Genomic DNA, 15849 nt, shown 5'->3' on the forward strand with positions numbered 1-15849 from the left:
TTTACAAAATTATTTTAAGCCTCAAATATAAAAATATTTTCAAAACTATGAAGTACTTGGGGCAGCTAGGTGGTGCAGTGGATACAGCACTGGCCCTGGAGTCAGGAGGACCTGATTTCAAATCCAACCTCAGACACTTAATAATTATCTAGCTGTGTGGCCTTGGGCAAGCCACTTAACCTCATTACCTTTCAAATAAAATAAAAAGAAAAAAGAAAAACTATCAAGTACTTGACAAATGTAAAATAACATAACTAATAATGACCTAGAATTGGAGTTCTTAACCTTGAGTCCATAAGCTTGATTGAAAAAAAAATTGATTGCTATTTCAATGTACTTGGTTTCCTATGTAATCCTATGTATTTTTATCTATACATTTAAGAACATTCTAATTTATAGGCGTTCATGGTTGCTCAGTTGTAAAATAATAAAAAGGTAATGAATCCCTGATAAAAAAAAATAAATGCATTTCCTGATATGTGACTTCCAAGGTTTTTGTTTTCCTTATTTTGAGAATATTATCAATTGGGCTAGAAGTTAATTTTTTGTGCTATAAAAGGCACTTCTTATATTTTAAAATAATCATGGAGCATGCAAATTTAATAAAGTCCCAAAATCAACAAAATTATTGAAACATAAAGATGAATTAGATTATATGTTAAATTTCTTACAGATTTCATTCATCTAGTGCTATAACAGGTAACAGCAGTAAGAGTAATCATTGATGGGCAAAAACAAACAAAAAAAGGTCTAGTACTTTAACAGCTGATAAAAACACAAAATACTTTTTTGTAAAGTAGAAGTCACTGAATTTTTAAAGGGTCAATTTATGTCTCAGTAAGAACCTTAGTGAGATCAGATCTCAAAATTTGGTTACATAAAACAAGTCAACTCACAACCTGGGCAAAACACAGTCTAATAACCTTTTTTTGTAGGGCATCACCTAGACCTTTGACAAGCATACAATATTTGATCACTAGCAATAGGGTATTGTTCCTCAATGACCCTTCATTTAAATACTTGGCGTCATAATGGAACTCACTGACATTAATTAGGAAGCAACTTTGCCTCTTTCTTGCTTAGTCTCCCATCTATAAAAACCTGAGAGAGTGTCAACTGTTTACAAATTCAATAAGATAAGAGTTGCTTTCCATTACAAAGTAATGTTATCAAAAAATAAAAGCTCCCTCGCATTCTGAAGAATTTTTTTAAAAGAAAAGAAATGATAACCTAAGTGTTGCAAATTAATATCCCCAAAATAAGTTTATAAAAGTTTCTTTCAGGAAAGCCAAATTCTTGAATAATCTTAGTAATAAAATAAATAGAATTTGAGGTGTTTAGCTTTTGGCACATTGGTTTCCTGGAAGAGGAAAAGCAAGAATTCTTTTAAGAAAAACAAATTAAAGATTTGTTTAATTGAAAGTAGTTGTTTTTGGGGGTGCTTGTTTGTCTTTAACTGGGCATGTAACTTCATCAGTATAGAAAGTTGGACATGAAGAATTCACTCTACTATTGCAGACAGTACCTCTTCAAAGTTTAAAATCTTAGAGAATTGTCCAGGAGTCTGAGAGAATCAGTGACATGGTCATACAGTCACTGTTTAAGGCATGCTTTTAAAAGGTAGTAAGGCTACATCCCAGGTTATATTCTTTTTGATTTTAGTTTTCACATTTTGCAAATAATCTATTTCTTAGATGATGAAAATTCAAAAGGAACACTATATATGCACATTTGGAATACTCACCTTTTGACCTTTCACTCCTTGGCAATCACATTTTCCACCACAGCCAGATCCAGAACAACCCTGAAAAAAATTGAAATTATTGAAACATGTTGGAAATTTGAAATTGAAAAACATTCCAATTAAATGCAGTTAATTCTTCTTTTATTTATGATGAAATAGCTAGCTATTCATTTATCATCACCATTCCCATAAGAAATGAAATTTTGCTTTCTATTGTATTGATGATATTTATTTAATTTAATAAATAATGAGAATAAGATATATTTGCTTATATGAAATATAATTTTCATTAATATTTTATATTAATTTCTTAGCCTAAACTGATTTGATCCAATAATATTTTTATGGGAATCAGTCAGGTCATTGCTTAGTTTGATAGCTAGCATCCCCATCCTTTTTATAATCTTTTAATGTCTTCTTAACCTTTAAATTATTTAATAATTTATTTAGAACGTGATTTTTACAATGATAACAGAGTATATGTAACATTTTACATTTGTGTAATATATATTTCTAAATTGTTTACATATATTATGTCATTCAGTCATCACAACAACCCTGTGAAGATAGGTGCTATTATTATTTATATTTTACCCAAAAAGACATTAAGCTGAAAGAGGTTAAGTGACTTTCCCAGGGTTAGTTAGCTATGGTATGTGTAAAGGAAACATCTGAACTCAGATCTTCTTGACTCCAAGTTCAACACTGTAGCTACTATACCACCTAACAATGACCTAGCACCCTCTATTCATAAATGTCTACCAATTTCGGCCTCACTACAAATTAGAAATAAATGAGAACAGCAGAAATTGGGAGAGAATGCTTAAGGGACATCTCTAAACCAACTACAGCTTAATCTTTGAATGCTTTGGCAGTGCCTTGTACAAAATAGGTGCATAATACAAATCTGTTGAATTAGACTGAATTTTATAATATAATGGATCTTTTTAAAATACATAAATATAAAATTAAGCCATACTTCAAAGGAAGAAATAAAAGTTTTAACATAAAGGGGGAAATCAGAAAAGAAAAATATAATTAATTAATTACAAAGCTAATTAAACTTAGACAGAATTCAGTTTTAAAATATAGTTGATAGCTACCAGAGACAGGTTATAAGTAAGTCTAATCTATAAAGTTTTATTTATCCTCAATGGGAGATGTGTTTTAATATTTAGAGAAAAAAATACCTTATTCTTGTATAGGTTTGAACCAAACATCATATTAGTTTCTTGAATGTTATAGCAATACCCTTCAAAACACTGTAGTCACAGAAAAAAAAAAATATTTCTTACAGTAAAGTCAAATATTAGCTCTATTGCCATAGCAATTTACTACTTAAAAAAGAACATCTGTAAATATTTTTTTTTAAATCTGAACAAATGCCTTTAAGACAGTAAGCTGTTCCTAATTTCATATTTTGGAAAGGGGGACAACTGACAATTGGCTAAACAAAGTCCAGAGATAACTAATATATTTCTTACACAAGCTCACGTTTTAAACTACTGAAGAATACACTTTTCTGTTCTATCATGCTAAATCAATTCATATGAAGCAATTGCCATTCATAACACAGCTTTTGATAAATAGTAAAACAACTCAAAATATTTCTACACAAAATTTTTAACCTTTGTGTCAATAACTGTTTTAGAAAAAGATTAAATTTTTCCATCCTGGTGATAAACTTGGAGTGATTAACGTATAACAAAGAACCTAAATTTGAATCTAAGCTCTGCTTAGAAGTTCCAATATAACAATGGTCAGTCAAATCATGTAACTTCTCTGCATCTCAGTTGCCTATTCTGTAAAACAAGGAGATTGGATTGAATTACATGTAGAGTATCTTCCTGATTCAGTACAGTCAACTAATTTAGAGATAATGAAGGATCTTCATCTGATTCATATGGGCTTTATTATAGTAAAAGAATAATTGGTAAAATCCAAAACTCTATAAAAGAATCAATGGATATATGCTTTATATCCATCTCTCCTATCCTAAACTTTCATCATTCCAGATACATTTAATCTTCACCAGTCCAGTCCCAAAAGAGAGTTGTGACCATGTTGCTGCTCAGTCATTTCACTTACATCTGACTCTTCATGAACACATTTTAGGGGTTTTCTTAGCAAAGAACACTATTTCCTTCTTAACTTGGGCAAATAGAATTGACTTAACCAGGGTCACTCAGCTAGTAAATGTCTGGGACCAGATTTGAACTCAGGAAGATGAGTCTTCATGATTCCAGACACAGCACTCTTATCTACAGCATCTCCTTGCTAGCATTGTACCTATTACTAGAGTTTATTTAATTAATATATCTTTTATTTTTTTTGAAACTTAATGTGATAGATGTGCTTCTATAAGAGACCACAGAGGTAGCAAGTCCAAGCCCCTCAAAGTGATTTGTACAAGGTCAGTATCTGAGATGTCCAAGTGACATATTCTCTACACTACCCAACTGCCTTACAAGAATGATCATTACCAATATCATAGTCTCTGCCTTATGTTTGGAGTGACCCAAAAGTTTTCTCAAAGTTCCCATAATAATTAAATTTAGTGCAAATAATGTCAAAATGCATTTCAATTTTCCTCCTAGATATTCAAAACCAAAAATTAAAAAAAAACAATGAAAATGAAATGAACCTTTAGGCAGTATTTTGGCATCTCTCAAATAGCCAGTTAATAACTATGTAGAGAGTTATGCTGTGAAATACCTGCCAATTGCCTAGAGTATTGCTGCTTCACCTAATAAGGAAAATAATTTGACAAGGTCCAGTAGCCGGATGCCTTAGTCACCCTGTTCACTACAGTATCAAAAGGAAATGAGGATGGAATTGTAAGGGGGGGGGGGGGCGGCAGAGAGAGAGAGAGAGAGAGAGAGAGAGAGAGAGAGAGAGAGAGAGAGTCTGTGTGTGTGTGTGTGTGTGTGTGTGTGTGAATACTATCAATTTTCTTCTTATGGTAGTAGTGTATACGAATATATATGAGATGTTTTGGTTTCTTTTAAATTGAGGATGCTTTAAGTTCTATTAACTTTGGTTCCTTAAAGTATGTAAATGTTTTTTCAATATATATTTTGTTTTCTTAGTTTTTCTACTTTTTTATTTTATATATTTATAAACATGATTCTGAGATGGAATTTATAGGCTTCACCAAATTGCTAAAGGGATCTACGGACACTCTCTTTACCCTTAATAAAGCTAGAAGTGTGGTATCTTTAATATGCAGAGTATAGATATTTTCAAGATTATGATTTTATTTTTACACTTAAATGAGACCTGACATCTCTAAATCTTGGTTGCAGAGTAGATGGAACAATTAACCTAGAACCATAAAACCTGAGTATAAATCCAGCTCTGGAAACTTACTTAGCTATGTAACCCTGGCCAAGTCATTTAACTTCTGCCTGCTTAAGTTTCCTCATCTATAAAATGGCATAAGAATAGCGCCTATCTCCCAGGAGATAATATTTAATGACTGAGCAGCATAAATGATAGCTATTGTTATTATTACTGGGGGCTAGAATTTATATGTTTTGCTAATGGCTACTATTATATAATCATTCCATTCATATTCTGGGACACAACTCCACTTTGTGGGAAGAAAAAAAATCACTATTTTAAAGTACAAGCAAAAGAATACAAGGTGACTAGACAACAGCTCATTTGGAGGTGGAGGGGAAACCACAGGGAAAGAACCAAATAAGAGGAGATAATGAATTACAAACTCCATATGAGTCAACAACGTGAAATGGTAGCCAAAACCAATCATAATAATTCTAGAATGAATTCAGTGTCCAGAACATAGTGTCCAGAACAAGGGATCTTGTAATCTGGCTATCCTCCATACTCATCTGACTACATCTGGAGTTTTGTGTTAAATTCTAGCCATCATATTTTAGAGACAACATGTACAATCTGAAGTAGTTCCAGAATAAGGTGACTCGAGTATTAAGATGTATGAACAAAATGGGGATAACTTGCCTGGAAAAGAGAATATTTAGGTGGGACCTAATAATAGTCTTTAAGTAATTGAAAGCATATTGTCATAGGAAGAGAAACAAATAAGACTTGTTTTATTTGATCATTGAGAGTAAAATGGAATAATAGGAAGAATTTGGAAAGACAAGTTTTGGATCCTTCCAAGGAAAAAAGTCCTAACAAGTAGAGACGTTAAAAATTGAACCAGGCCACTACAAGGGAGTGAGCTCTTCTATTACTGAGTGGTGGGATGATTTCTGTTGAGTACTGTCAAGGATACTCCTGATTAAATTCAAGTTATACCAGTTATCTGGCCTTTGTGGTTCCTTCCAATTCTAAGACTTTATTATTCTAGAATATAAAGTCATTGTAGGAGGCATGTGATGAGGTATATAGAATGAAAAACTTAGGGTTGGAAAGACCTGAACTTGAATCCTGTCTTAGACTAAGCAAATTATGCAACCTCTAGTATGATCTATTAGTTTCTACTGAATTTTTTTTAGATTTTTCAAGGCAATGGGGTTAAGTGGCTTTCCCAAGGCCACACGGCTAGGTAATTATTAAGTGTCTGAGGTTGGATTTGAACCAAGGTATTCCTGACTCCAAGGCCGGTGCTTTATCCACTGCGCCACCTAGCCGCCCCTGAATTTTGTCTTCCTTACAATATCTGTTGTACATCATAAACAGATTCTTAATTAATAATCCAAGAATGAATAAATAAATGCTCACAGATGACTCACATGGACTTCTTTGATAGTAGACAATGATGCCTTCTTTTTACCATCAGATTAAAAACTGAAGGAAACATTAAAAAAATGAAAATTTTCCTACTAAAATTGTTAGTCTTTAAGGGGGAGTTTTGGTAACAATTTCCTGGAATCATCCCTTCAATATTCAATAAGTTATTCTTTCATTAGTGGAACTCTAGATTCCAGGTTATGGTGCCATATTTATTCATGTTTGTGTAAGGTGTCTTTTATGCAGTCCCCCTACCTGCCCTTGTATGTCAATCACAAACTTCTGGATGAAATTTATTTTTCTCTTATCATTATTATTCATTGAGCAAGGTAACTCATATCTAATTACATTCTCTTCACCATTACTAAAGTCTGAAGGGTGGTCATCTTTAATATGCAGAGCATAGATATTTTCAGGATTGTGATTTTATTTTTACAATTAAATGTGACCTGACATCTCTAAAGGGACCTCACAAAGATATCATGATCATAATTTATCTTCTATTTTATAACTAGTATCTAGAATTTTATAACTAGTATCTAACATCTTATAACATAGAACAATATGATGTCTGTAGTAGAACAATACTGTACTACCATAAATAAATATTTTTCAGGCAAAGTTTTGTACACTCTAAATAAAACTGACTTTAAATTATTTTAACTGCATGCCTATTTCAAAATACTTGACTTTTATCTCAAGAAGATTCAGAGAATAAATATTTACACCTGAACCAGCATTTAGGGGAAAAAAGTAAAAATTTTTCAGGAAAGAATGTACAGCATGTGTACTTTTAGGTCCTTAAAAATAAATATGAAATAATGAAGAGCAAAATGAAGAAAACCAAGAGAATATTGTATAGAGTAATAGGAATATTGTTTTAAGAACAACTTTGATTGAATAAGTTACTTTCTCTATTATAAATATCCAATTTAACTATAAAGGACAATAATTAATTAAAAGTCTAATAAATTATACATGTACATATGTATGTGTGTATATGACTTATTTGTATCTAACAGTAGTCATCTCCAGGATAGGAAGGGAGAAAAAAAAAGAAATTTTAAAAATTTACATAATAATTTTATTGTATATTTGATAGGAATAGCAAATTGTGCATATTAGACTTGCAGTTTCATATACAATCATTTTATTGCATTCTTATGAAAATGCTTGTTTTATTCTATAATTAAAAAAATGAAAATTTTTCTACTAAAATTGACATAGTTAATACTGATGAATAAATATATCTAAGTTATCAAAGAAATATAAAATTTTAACTTGGTGTAAGAGAGAAATAAAAATGTGCTCTTAGGAAGGGTGCCTCATATGAATTCACAATCTATTTCCATATTTCAAAATGAAATGATAGTCAATTAGTAAGTTCCTAGGGCAGCTAGATGGCACACTGAGTAGACTGATGGTTCTAATGTCAGGAGGACCCATATGCCTGAGTTCAAATCTAGCCTCAGATACTCACTGCCTATGTGATCCTGAGCAAGCTATTTAACCCTGCTTGCCTCAGTTCCTTAAGTGTAAAATGAGCTGGAGAAGGTAATGGCAAACCACTCTAGTATCTTCACGATCTTAGACACAACTGAAAAACAAAGAAAATCATATGCTGGTGCAAGAGAGAAATAAAAACATACTCTTAGGAACAAGGAGTTGCCTCATGAATTAAAAAACTACTTCCAGAATTCCAAATGAAATAATATTCAAATATAGTAAGTGCCTTATAGAAATAAGATATCTTTCCTAGAGGCAGGCAACTTTCCCCCCACCACAGTATTTTATTTATCTCACCACCATGAATAATGGGAAAAACCCAAGACTGACTTTCTTTAACTCATCACAGGAATGTACTAAGAGAAAAAGATTATTTTAATAAAAATGATATTAGTGATTTTCACTTTTATAGGATCTTTCCTTCAAAGATCACATATATTCAAATCTGTCAGATTGAGAAACTGTCAAGGACAAAAAGGACATTTGGAGCTAGATCAGAGATTGAAATCTACAATTTATGTCCATAGGCCAGAGGGACATTTTATTATCCCTACATTTTTTTATCTTTGGTTAGAGAGAGAGAGAAAGAACATTCTTCTAGTGTTATACAAATGCTATTACACAATATTGGATAGCATCCAAGTTTGTGGCTATATTTTAGTTGTGAATGAAGTTGTTCCATTGACAAAATATATATAAATGCTCACTCTGTTCATAACTTTTCCATGAGAAAGAGACATTTTTTGAAACAGTTATGTAAAAGTAAGGACTTTAATGGATACAACTCCTAAATACTCTGTGGGATATTTAATGCACATATACCACCAAGGTGACTCCATATTCATATATTCATTGATGACCGAACATGTTATAGGCTGTGTCAAAAATTTCATGATTTCCTGAGAAATACATTTTGCATTCAGATCTTTCAGCAAAATCAAAAGATGGCTCCCTATTGGCTGCACTTCTAAGGGAGTTTACGAGAGCCATTTATTCTCACAGTCGTCTGGAATATATTGTGCCCCATCAATTCGCTCCCTATGCATCTGTTTCAGATTCTAGGATGGGAAGAACTTGTTCTCTGTGCAAAGTACTTGTACATTTTCTTCTAAACTTTGCCCTTCTCTAGAGACCCAGAATCAAGACTCTTAGCTTGAAAAAAACCCTTAGGATAGCATTTGTACTTTCTGTATTCAATGCACAAACAACAGTTAAATATGAAAGGGACTTATATACACAAATCCCTACACCATTTGGGAAATGATTGACAAAAAGAAGGTCCTGTTGATCTAAATGACAAATAACTTACAGCTCTTAATCTTCTCATAAGAAGAACAAATAACAACAACAGAATTATCCCATACTAAGAGCTAGCATTTTATATTTAGGAAAATATGGGGTGGGAAAAGAACTTCCCTAAATAAATGATTCTTTTTTTTAAACTTTTTTTTAGGCAATGGGGTTAAGTGACTAGCCTAAGGTCACACACCTAGGCAATTATTAAAATTCTGAGGCTGGATTTAAACTCGAGGACCCCTGGGCAGGGGCTTTATCCACTATACCACCTAGCTGTCTCTAAATAAATGATTCTTGAAAAGAATGCTTCTTGAAGAAATTATCATTTGTTCCCTTAAATATATAATGAATCAACCTGGAAGTCGAATGAACCTCTTAGATCTCTTCTTATTAATGCACAAGGGAATCATGTAAGATAACCTGAGATGAAAGTAGAACTATATGTTAATCGTGTCTGTACTGTGTCTTTTCAAGCCTGACAGTCATCATCTTTGCCTAGATATTGTTAACAGCAAGATTGACTTTGAGAACAAATAGAAAAACCAAATTTAGAAGAAATTTAAAATAAAAATTAAAATGTTAACCAAATCAGATTTCTTGGTCCTTCTGCAAGGTGTTTAAACTTTACGGGACACACTTGTCTTTTTAATGAAATTGATGTAGTTAAATTTTCTTTATTGCTAAAGAAGACAGAAAAAAGAAAAAGTCAGATTTGCTAACCCTTAAACATGTTTGAGGAGGGGAGGTGTAACTACTTTTATATAGAAAATGGCTGTTTCCTGTCTCTGTCACTCTGATCTAAGCAAAGATCTCTTATTGACATGGAAGTGATGTGCAATGAGATGTGCATGGAAACGAGAAAAAAGCTCACTAATTCTGGGTTAAAAAGTGCCTCTTTCACAAATTACAGAATCTCGGTGGTTAGTAGGCATTGTACATGGGCCCCTGCAGGCTGCCCATGTCTGCCATATGGCCTCACATACACTGGGGCATTTCTACTGTACTGAGGTACATTTGGAATAAGTTAAGTAGAATGACAGCCTTGATTTCCTTATTTTTTTCTCTCCCTCTCCCCTGGCTTCTGGTTGAAGTCATGCCTTTAACATCACTATATTAACACAGCTTTTATGTGTTTCACATCCCACCAAATAGGGAAATGTGGAGATCTGCCAATTCTAAGCAGCTTATCTCCCAAATTCCTCTTTCACATTCCCTTTGCTGTGCAAAATGTCAGAATCATTCCATGGTTTTATTACTATCAGAGTTGTCTTTCTGGATGTAGCCTTTCCTCAAAAAGTTACTGAAATAATTCTTTGCCCTACAAATGTATATCATAATAGAAAGGTTTATTTTAGAGATAATTGGATTAAATGAAAATGTGTGGAAAAACAAAAATTTCTCATAAAATCAGTTAAGAAAAAATTTTAGATTGAGTAATTAATAACAAGTAATAAAAACCACCTTGTATTTTCAAGCATCTTTCACTTTTCAAACTATTTTTGGATGTATCTCTCCATGGAACTGGTGCAAGGTAGCCATAAATCATGAGAAAAACTGAAAAGAAATCTCCAACTTTGCTCAGCTGAAAGTAATGAAGGGGTCAATGATAACTGAACATTTCTTGTGATTCATTTGATCATAAAAAACTGAAAACACAGAACAGAACAGACTTTTCAAAAGACCTGTCTTCAAATTAAAAAAAAATAAATAATGTGAGTTCCTTTCTGACAAAAGATTAAAACAATCTGTGATCTAAATTAACTCTGAATAAGAAGGAACAATTTGCTTTTCTACAGTATTTCTGTGGGAAATATACACATGTGAGCAACACACATTAATATGTTTCTCATTAGATGCATAGTAAAAATGGAGGAAATGAGAGTGTCTGCTTTGTTACTTTTAATATTAACATGTGATTGCTGTTTTCTCTTTTTTTTTCATCATGAAATTGTTGTTGACTCATTTTCATTCCATTTCTTCTCCTCACACTAATTGGGGGTGGATTTTAAATATTACTGTTCAGGGAACGGGATGAACTAGAGGGAATAGTAATGAAATACAGAGCCTTCTTTCACCTCTAGGTCACTGGTTTACATCCAGCTGTAAACAATGGAGACTAAAATTAGTTGCCATGTGAGAACTCTTCCTGGGATGATAGTATGTGAAATGAGTTGGTGCTCCTCATGTGTTTTCTCCTGAAGATGGAAATATTCTCTAAAAAATTAAGTTGAGAGTCATGAGTCCTGGGCCACCTTCCCAGTTTTTCCACTGACTCATCATGATTACAAGACATAGTGGACCAGGGTAAGAAAAGTCCTCCAAAGAGAAATGATTCCCTACCAAACAACCCTCATTCCCATGTTCTCCAAGTACATTTGTAATTTTCAGTCAGCCATTTAATTTTTGCAACTCTTGCCCTTATGTAAGCTTTTCAGTAGCTTCTAATTGCCTGCTGTATAGAATTTAAAATATTAACTTTAAAGTTTAAAAACTTTAAATCAAATTATCATATCCTAACTTACTATTATCCTTACTTTTGCTTGCTTGCTCTACTTTGAAATTTTTCTGCCAGTTATCTACATTTTATCTATATCTACGCTCTTTTTTCTTTTCTATCTTCTCCCTCATGTGGATATCCATCTAGTAAAATTCCTTCCTTTATTGAAGAAACAGATACCCCCCATTTCAATTCAATAATTCAATTTTCAAGATTTAAGTCCCTTGAGACAATGCCTAGGCAGTAGGAATTCAAAGACCAAAACTCAAACACAACCTATCACATAGTAAGAGCTTAATAAATTTTCATTAATTCTTTCAAAAAGTTATAGTAGTTCTGTTCTGAATAGGTAAACTAAATTGAAATTTTGTGTCAAAAATTTTGATGTTAATTTAAAATGAAATAGTAAAGAAAAAACTTATACTTTTCTCCAAAAGAAAAAAATGCAACTGGAAATATTTCATTATTATATCCTACTTTAGGTGTCTTTATGATAACATTCATGAATTATAAAGTCTCTTCAATAAGAATTACCATTATGGGGGAGCTAGGTGGCACAGTGGATAGAGCACTGGCCCTGGAGTCAGGAGAACCTGAGTTTAAATTCAGCCTTAGACACCTAATAATTGCCTAAATGTGTGACATTGAGCAAGTCACTTAACCCCATTACCTTAAATAAATGAATTTTTTTTAAAAAGACACACACACACACACACACACACACACACACACACACACACGCACACACACAAAAAGAATTTCCATTAAAACCACAACTTTTGATCAAGAAATATTAGCTCTTGGAAAAATAAAAATAAAAAACCAACCAGAAACAACATATGAACAATATAATTATTATAGATGACAATTTTCAAGTTATTCACTTGCATTCCCATCTCTTTTCACTTTCAAATGAACTTCACAGAGAAATGAAACTCATTAAGACTGAACCAGTAAGACCATGAACCAAACACATTGAGCTTGACTTCAGTTCCTCATGTTTAAATTGAAGTGGTCTCTAAGGTTCCTTCTAGCCTTAAATACTCTAATTATATAAGAGACTCCTCCCATGAACCTACTGCTGATACTGATGATACCCTGTCCATTTCTTATTATATAATTCCCTTTCTACTTTCTGATAGTGGTGCCAATCATCAGGGTAAAGGTCTGAATGAATGAAATAAAATTCCATTCATTCCATGGCTGTTAAGTGAAGCCAAAGTATTATAATGCTATTATTTTTAGCATTTTAGTATTTTTAGTACATTTAATATTTTTAGAACAATTTAGGGAACTGATCAAATAAGAATTCTGGCATGAGTAGCAGCTATAATTATTTGACCAATAGAGTCCTTAAAAAGGAAAAAAACACCATTTTAGTAATATTTTTCAATGACCAAAATTCAACTAGAAGTTACTTTTCAAAATATATTTTTTCATTCTAAATCATTCAAAGTGCCCTCAAAGTCACAATTCAAAAATAAAGTGGTAAGATTTACACTTCATTGGAAATATTCAATTTTAAAATATTACTCTCCAAACTCCCTTAATATAAAGGAATCCATTTTTATAACTTACTAGTTACTAAGGCTCATACAGTCTGATGCATAACTTCAAAACTAAGTTTGAAAAAAATACATTTTAAACAGACAATCACAAGAAATAAATTAGTGAATCCTCAAACACCTGCAAGAGATGGAGAGGGAAAACCAGCATGCTTCTGACACATAGCCAAGGATCCATCTGGATGATTTCTTAGTAACATTATTCCAGCTCACATGCACCATTTAGTAGACTTGCAAGAAAATGTTTAAATGACCTCAGCAAGCCCTTATACTCCTAAATATAGATTATAAAATTGTTGGTAGACAAGGAATGACTTTGAAAGTAAGGTATTTGGGTTAAGGAAGACCTAGCCCTCCCCTCCCCCCCCCCACATAAATAAGCAACTAAAATAAATAAATAATATGAAATGTTCATGACTAAAATTGGTATAACCACAGAAGGAAGGTTTATTTCCACTGGTTGAAAACAGTGGTTTTTCAAATGGCATTCTGTGGCTTTTAAATTATGACTCAGGATCCCAAGAGGTTATCACTTAGAGATTATATGAGAGAAAGTGTGGTCATGGTGGACATGCTGAATTTATACATCATCAATCATTTCTAAAACCCATTCCAAAACCATAGTAGGGTACCAAAGTTCTTTTTTTATGTTTTTGTGGGGAAATAGGCTTAAGTGATATGTCCAATGTCACAAAGTCAGTAAGTATCAAGCATCTGAGGTCACATTTGAACTCAGGTCCTCCTCACTCTAGAGTCGGTACTCTTATCCATTATACCACCTACCTGCCTCTTTGAGGTCTTTCAAAGACTTGGATGGTATACCCTCAAAACGTTTGAAAAGCAATGAAGAAATATATCAGTATGTGATAAGTGACTATTAGCAATTGATAAGATGAGGAGAATAAAGAATGATACAGTAGTTTTCTACTAGATTAGGACTCAAAAAAATCTAAATTCAAATCTACTGACTTTGTCACCCTTTTAGCATTATGATATTTCCTCATGCATAAAAATGGGCCTTCTAATACCTGGCTTTTGTCTTAACAGGTTATTGTTATGGTCAAATGGGAAAATTTATTAAAATGGGTTTTAACTGATAAAAGGACAGAGAAATGAAGCTGTTAATTTGTTCAGGAGAGTTTGATCAAACCTGATACCATCCAAAACCAAGATGACATGCAGTTAGTTGAATTTAAATATGTTTTTATATCTCTGAGTGCATAAATTGGTATAAATTATTCCAATATACTAATGTATATCAGTATAATATATATATACATGTATAAATTATTCCAATACACTAATTCAACTGACATTGTATTCAAATGAAAATAATATACAAGCTCATTCAGTGTCTTCCATTGATTAATTTAAAATGTCTTTACTGAATTCCATTCTCTATTCCATAAAATTTCCAAGGAGATGATGATCTGAATTGGAAGAGGGAACTTCCTCCCTTGAATGGACTTCCTTATAATGATGAAATCACAGGTTTGGTACAACCCCTCCATCCAAAGTGACTGCCTATAAAGCACTATGTAAATCTATTATTAAAAAATAATTTTAAAGGTTTACTCAAAGTACTTACAATCCACAGATTTAATTTTTTCTACTGCTAATTAAAAGCCCTAATGGAAGAGACAACGGATGTAAGGGAATGATGACCAAGCCTGGGAAGTCATAGGACTTATCAAGGGAATGACAGAATAAATAGAAAGTCCACACACAATTTTCAGGGGCAATGATGGTACTTAACAAAGCGCCTGCTCATAGTAAGTGCTGTATGGAGTGATAGTTATCATTACTATTCTTGATTTGATCATTGTTCCTAGAATATGACAAAAAAAAAGCACAAAGAGTTGCTAAGAAGATTAGCTCAGATAGGACAAATAGCAAAATGCTTGGGCAGGAATTATAGAGACCCAATATAATGCAAAGCCTCAGCTCCTTAAAAATATATCTTAACCTTTCTTTTCCTGTTTTTGATCTGAGCTTTATTTCTTTTTTTTAAGGTTTTTGCAAGGCAATGGGGTTAAGAGGCTTGCCCAAGTCCACACAGGTAGTTAATTATTAAGTGTCTGAGGCCGGATTTGAACTCAGGTACTCCTGTTTCCAGGGCCAGTGCTCTATCCACTGTGCCACCTAGCTGCCCTGAGCTTTATTTCTTAACATGTCACCTTTGTACTCACAAATTATCTTAGTGATTTAATGCTTTTAATTTCTCATGTCGTGAATTAATATTATTTAATGAAATGATATTTTACACTGAAGTTAAAAACAATAGGGCTTGTCAGATTTATAATGGAAAAAATGGAATGAAATACCATCCTATTAATCACATTTTTAATGTTTTAAGGGTCAGCTAAGTGACACACTAGGCCTGGAGTCAATAGGAATTGAGTTTAAATTTATTCTCATTGGATATGTCACTTCACCTTGTTGGCCTCAATTTCCTCATCTGTAAAAAGAGTTGCGGAAAGAAAAGCATGTATGTTTGCCAAGAAAACAAAGTGTCAGACATG

At 32.7% G+C, this 15849-nt stretch overlaps 1 protein-coding gene across 2 annotated transcripts in view; it reads right to left on the minus strand.

Moving 5' to 3' along the window:
* COL4A1 (collagen type IV alpha 1 chain) overlaps nucleotides 1–15849 on the minus strand; it is a 248010-nt gene that overhangs the window by 114032 nt on the left and 118129 nt on the right. For both annotated transcript variants that reach the window (XM_074192027.1, XM_074192026.1), the window contains exon 2: nucleotides 1745–1804. In XM_074192027.1, the coding sequence (XP_074048128.1) occupies nucleotides 1745–1804 (60 nt within the window). The remainder of the gene's footprint in view (nucleotides 1–1744; nucleotides 1805–15849) is intronic.

The sequence above is a fragment of the Macrotis lagotis genome, chromosome 6, assembly GCF_037893015.1.
Source record: "Macrotis lagotis isolate mMagLag1 chromosome 6, bilby.v1.9.chrom.fasta, whole genome shotgun sequence".
In the NCBI taxonomy this organism is placed as follows: domain Eukaryota; kingdom Metazoa; phylum Chordata; class Mammalia; order Peramelemorphia; family Peramelidae; genus Macrotis; species Macrotis lagotis.